The sequence below is a fragment of the Epinephelus lanceolatus genome, chromosome 13, assembly GCF_041903045.1.
Source record: "Epinephelus lanceolatus isolate andai-2023 chromosome 13, ASM4190304v1, whole genome shotgun sequence".
NCBI lineage: Eukaryota > Metazoa > Chordata > Actinopteri > Perciformes > Serranidae > Epinephelus > Epinephelus lanceolatus.
The window spans coordinates 19,296,501-19,302,500 of record NC_135746.1 but is presented as its reverse complement, the minus strand read 5'-3'; the positions used below and the strand labels follow the sequence as shown (position 1 = coordinate 19,302,500).

Sequence of the window (6,000 nt, the reverse complement as noted above, 5' to 3'; positions counted from 1 at the left end):
CACTTAAATTATTGATGTGAGCTGTGATAATTTAATTGTTGTAAATCACGTGCCTGTCACGTGACCCAGCTGTCGGGGCCCTGCCAGTGTACAGTAGCAGGTTGCAGGCAGAGGAAGAAGCAGCAGTACAGAGCAGAGGTAAGCACTTCACTGTCTGACCATTGATGTTTCTCCGGCTTTGTTGGCGACAGGTCTGATTTTATCTCCGCTCTTTCTTCACCATACTATTGATCCGTGGATCTAATGAACAGCTACGTGCTAGTATTTAAAAACCCGTCAGAATAAACAGTCGGCTAACGTGCTAGCTGTAGCCTGTTAGCGACGAGTGCCAGCGGCGGATGGACGGAGCCTGTCTCCGCTGATGGTGGTTCACGTTCAGCTAGCTGGTCGGTTAGCCGTTAGCTTTCACTGGTTGCTCTTTGTGGAGGGGGACAACACAGGCAAGCTAACGTTAGCTGCATCCCCGAGCATCTCGGTTAGCTGGATTAGCGTTACGGGACAAAGAAGATAACGTTACACTAAAAGAGGGAAGATTAATCCAGCTGCTGACATGTTTTGATCCGAGGAGCCCACACAGCTCTCTGTCTCGGTCCAGCATCCAGAATCTAGCTAGCTGTAGCTAGCAGGCAGCTCACGGTGATGTGTTTGGGGCTGTTTTGGCATCATCTCACGGGCTTCAGCGGTGTTTGGGTGTCAGTTATTAACGTTAGCATCACTGGGTCTTTATTTACATCAGATACATCACATAACTAGTTATATTTCTGTTGCTGGAGGTCTATGGGATGCTCTTGTACCGTCACCTGTCTGTAATTTAAAAAAACGTTTAAAAAAACAAACAAAAAAGGTTACTCTCAGTACGACCGTTGACTCACTCCAAATGTCGGTTATATTCATTTACATTAGTTGTCTATTGGGTGTCATTTTGTTATCAGATGGAGTCGTGAATCATAACGGCCGTTAGTAACGTTAGCCACTGGGTGTCTGTCCGTCGTGTCTGTCGAACATAACTGTGTTTCTTTTATAACTGTCAATGTCTGATTTTATTTCTTCTTCGCTTTTATAACACTGTTTTGTTGTTTTCCCTAATTTACTATTTATTTAACCGTCTAGCCGCGAGAGGCCGCTTTGGCACATCGGTGTATCTAGCCCTAATTAAACGAGAGCTGTAAAATGATACATGGTTCCTCTAAATAATTCAGCAGTTAGTTAAATATCCTTCCGCCGAGCAGGATAGTCCTCGACCTAAAGTGATTGCTCAGTTAGACGTAAGTGAGGGGTAATTTTAGGCTCGCGCATTAATATTTAAATTAACGGCTGCGGGCGGCAGGTGAGTGCTTCCGGTGGTTTTACACTGCCTGAACCGTGGTACCGTTTGCTTGTCCGCTTCGTAAAACGATTTAATGGTCCCTTTTTAAACACAAGCTTGTTTATTCGGTAGCGAAAGTGTCTGTGTGATTATAGCTGCCTTTTTTTCTAGCAGTCCTCCATGGGATCCCCGAGGCGGATTGAAAAGGCAGATTGGCTGACGTGATGACGTTACCGGGAGAAGCGGCTCTCCTGCGGGCTGACAGCTGATGGAGAGGAGTCCCTGCTCCTCCTCTCACACACAGCCGGGGTCGTATGAGGAGGACACGGAGCCCTGAAATGACACACTGAACTGGACAGAAACCTGACTCACATCAACTGGAAGCACTGGGACACTGTGTTAAGTGGAATGGATGCATCGCCTGTTGATGAGTTTACAAGATAACGCTTTTTTGTGTGTGGATGTTTGTTGTTGGTCAGCTGACGTCACTCTGGAGTCTGTTACAGTGGATTTCCGAATAGTTCTCGGTACTGTCATCTGTTGCCTTGTCATTGAAACATCACCAACAAGGCAGCTCACTGATCAAACTTCACAATGACTTGAATGAGTGCCTTTTGTTGTGTATGCAGCCCATTTGGCTAAATGACATCTTCAATCCAGCATCGCTCAAGCCCACAGTTTTAGTGACCTCATTTGTACTTTTGAGGAAGTGTTCACTGATCACCTTTAATCAGAATTGCAAATCACCGAGATAGCCAGGGGGAAAGCGCAAGTACTATGCACCGTTGTCGCTGTCTCACAACCGACACCAAACCAGTTACCTCAGCGGAGGAGAGGCGCTCATAACGGTACCGACCCCTCCCAAGAACCCCCGACCTCCCTCTGGGTATTTTTTTTAATCCACGGGGGGTGTAGAGAGCTGCAGGGATGTTCGCCGCCGTGGAGCATGGCCCGGTCCTCTGCAGCGACTCCAACATCCTGTGCCTGTCCTGGAAGGGCCGGGTGCCCAAGAGCGAGAAGGAGAAGCCGGTGTGCAGGAAGCGCTACTACGAGGAGGGCTGGCTCGCCACCGGGAACGGTCGAGGAGTTGTCGGGGTCACGTTCACGTCCAGCCACTGCAGACGAGACCGGCCCACCCCGCAGAGAGTCAACTTCAACCTCAGAGGACACAACAGCGAGGTAAGAGGAGTTTCGTGGGGAAAATGCATATTAGGGCATCCGTGCATCATTAAAAATACTGTTATTTGTGTTAAAAAGGAAAAGACTAAATCTGAGTAAAATTATTGTGAGAGTTGCAATGTGACATCCTGACTTTATATTTTAATATATACATGCTCCACCAAGCAGTAGTTGTCTATTTTAGAAGTGTTCTTGAGAGTTGTGGTCATATTTCTTTTAAAAGAAATACATTCAAAATTATTGGAGCCTCCAAGTTATTGTATGCTACTCCCCAAGAGTAGTTTAGAAGTATGTATTTATTGTACTTACTTACTTTATGTTTCCACCATTCTTCTAATTCAGATCATCCTCTACACACTGTAAAGAAACACAACATCTGTATCTCTACATTTATTCACAAGAGGATAGATTATTGATCCCCTTCAAACAAGCTGTTCAAACCTCATTGATCACATATACATGGGATGCAGCGAATGCTAATGATTGCAAACTATATTTTTTATTATTTGTAACACTCTGGGTTCACAAAAATCCGATTTAAGAGCAGAGCAGTAGCAGATTTCCTGTCACTTCTTCCTTTTCCCAGCTGCAGGGTCAGGTGCAGAACAATGCCCTTGAAGCTGCTAGTCTTTGTACTTATTTAGGGCAGGTGTTTGGTAGCAAGTGTCTCGTTGAGCACAGCAATGGTTCACTTTCCTTGAAGGGTGTCCGACCTTGCGCTATGGCACACAGAGAGTTTCTTTCTACGGCAGGTGTTTTCACTGTTGTAACTAGAACAGGGTGAGTAATCAACTTTTGTAGTTTTTGGTTGGAAGTGGGACCTGCATACTCTCAGTGTCTCATGGTTTTACACCCCTGTATGTCCCTGCTGCTCCTAGTCAAAACATTTCAGCGGTCCACCCTCTGGCACTGCGCTTATCTCCCATCATGGTTATACCCTCCAAAGTTTCCCACCATTAGTGCACTGAGGCCATTTATGTTGTCATTGGAAAGATCCGCTGAGTAATGTTGAGGTCTGTCGCCCGGCATGTATATGAATATTCCGCTCAGTATATAGCGGCGCTGGCACAAGTGGAGATTGCACACAGGTTGCGTTTTCTCTCTTAGTGGGTGTAGCTGATGGTCAGATGGAGCAAGGTGCTGTGTCAGCATTCCATAAGGCAGCTGAGGGGAGAGTGGATGAAACCCTACAGAGAGTGACTGAAGCGCAGCAGAAATGTCATTTAACTCTGCCCACTTGAATGTGGTCCAACTACTGAAATTTCCCTTTTGTTGTTTTGGTGCATGCAGTGTGGAGGAGGTTAAACATACATCACTCTAATTCACCTACTTTTTGTCATATGTGAATTTGACTTTATCTGCCTGTTTTGGCTGATTAAAATCACAATGACACATATACGTTTTAGTGTAATAAAGTTAGCGGTATCTTTTTGATAGAAGTTGCATAATATTGGTATTTGTTGCATTTCTTTTTAGCTGCACCCCCATTTGGTGTTGTAGATGCAGCAGCTGTTCAAATTAAAACACATCACACAGCTCCTCTTTATTATACCATGCTTTATTCAACACGTTTATGGCTGTCTTGCCTCCATCACAGTCATCAATATGGTAAATAAAGCATGATGTGAAAGAGAGATGTTTTAATGTTGACAGACTTGCATTGAAGCTCAAACTGGTCTACACCCTGCTGTTTGTGCTTTCTTGAAGTTAAAAATCCCTGACTTTACTGTAACGCTGTTTTGATAAATATTTGTGTAAAATTTCTGCATCTGTCAAGATGCTTTTTCATATTAAACACAGCTGCAACTGGGAGAGAAATGCATATTTCCCCACTGCCCCCTGACCTCATTCCAGCAGCAATATTGAAAGTAGTAATGTCTTCTCCACTTCCACTCCAGAACTGACATAAAGCAATAAATAAATGCTTTGAGAAATGCGAAATCCATCACTCGTCCAACCTATGCATAATTTTGGGCTCCTGACAGTGGTGGAAATCACACTGCCTAATGAATTTTGTCAAGTTATGACAGAGCACTCCGCCCACCCACGTCATTTTCCATCCCCGTTCTGAAGAGGAAAGAATGCTGTTTGCAATATATAGTCCAACACCAAGGAAAATGACCTCCTAGAGCTTGGTATATAGTCTGCAGTCCTGTCTGGGTATTAAAATATGTTTTAGAAGATGCAAAAACTCTCCTCAAGTCAACATTATTTCATTTTTTAAATGTAGTCTTTAAAGAGCTATGTCGATAAATTTGAGTAACCTTTCCTTGTCTTCGAAAGCTGCGCGCTCAGCAGTCACATCCTGTGACAGTCCCGTCCTTTAAACGTCAGCACCGTCATTGAACACTTGTCATCGATGGTGACGAGTGTCCTTTAATGTAAATTAGTTCAAGTCATGCTATAAATGACTTCATACAAAAAAATGCAACATGAAGTCATCCTGTAAGAGTGGAGTCCTGCCAAGATCAATACTCATGCCAGCATCCTTAAGTTTGGCCATTATTCCTGTTGATGTATAGACCCGAGTGTCCTGTGATCATTCTAATGTAAGCGAGCGTCTGAATGGATGTGTCTTTTGGACGCGGCCCAATACAGGCAATGTAGTAAAGTACAGGGCAGATCTTAAGTTGTCAGACATCTGTTAGGAAGAGGGGTAGAGGACTGTATTTCTTGAGTGTTGCACTGCCTCTCAATGGATAAAGGGTTTGATTTACACCCATGTCCACCTGTGATTTTAAAAAAAGAATAAATGTTTGCACTCATTGCACTACTACAGAAGCATAATTCACTTGAGAGAAAAATATTTCACTATTCCTCTGAATTAACAAGATTATTATCTGAGTATTCTGGAAAAGGTTTTCACATAAAAACTGCTCTTGTTTTGCTGAATTAAAGAGTTAATAATCTCCTAAATTCTTGTTTTTTTCTGTATTAGCCATATTATTATTTCAGAAAAATAAGAGCAGATTATTTTTCCATGAAAACTTTTCTTACAATATGAGAAAATAATCTTGTTAAAGATTCACTGTGTAGTATTTAGCATGATAAACTGGCAGAAATGGAATATAATATAATAAGTATGTTTTCTTAAGTGTATAATCACCTGAAAATAGGCATTGTTGCATTTTCCTTACCTTTGAAGGAGTCGTTTATATTTACACCGGGAGTCCACAAAGTCCGCCATGTTGCATTGCCATATTTCTACAGGAGCCCAGAACGGACAAACTAAACACCGGATCTAGTTAGGGACTTTCCTGTCTTTTGTATTAACCACTGCTGTTGGCAGCACCTCTGCAATGAACTAAACAGCGTTGGAAATATATTTTTAACGTGAAACTGCTACGTTCAGTGAAATCACAAGATCCATTTGTTTTGGAGACCTCTGTGAATAATTCGGCATCCGGTAAAAAATCTCCAGAATGTCTGGATCTTAAGTTATCTGAGAAAAAAGGTGAGCACACATTAGCAGGTGCTGGGCTAGCGGCTTGTTTGTAACATGAATCTGCTTTATT

At 43.0% G+C, this 6,000-nt stretch overlaps 1 protein-coding gene across 2 annotated transcripts in view; it reads left to right on the top strand.

The window, feature by feature from the left end:
• The first annotated feature begins 82 nt into the window (after positions 1-82).
• tulp4a (TUB like protein 4a) overlaps positions 83-6,000 on the top strand; it is a 30,723-nt gene continuing 24,805 nt past the window's right edge. For both annotated transcript variants that reach the window (XM_078173839.1, XM_033648784.2), the window contains exons 1-2: positions 83-138; positions 1,478-2,485. In XM_078173839.1, coding sequence (XP_078029965.1) covers positions 2,234-2,485 — 252 coding nt within the window. In that variant the 5' untranslated portion in view covers positions 83-138; positions 1,478-2,233. The remainder of the gene's footprint in view (positions 139-1,477; positions 2,486-6,000) is intronic.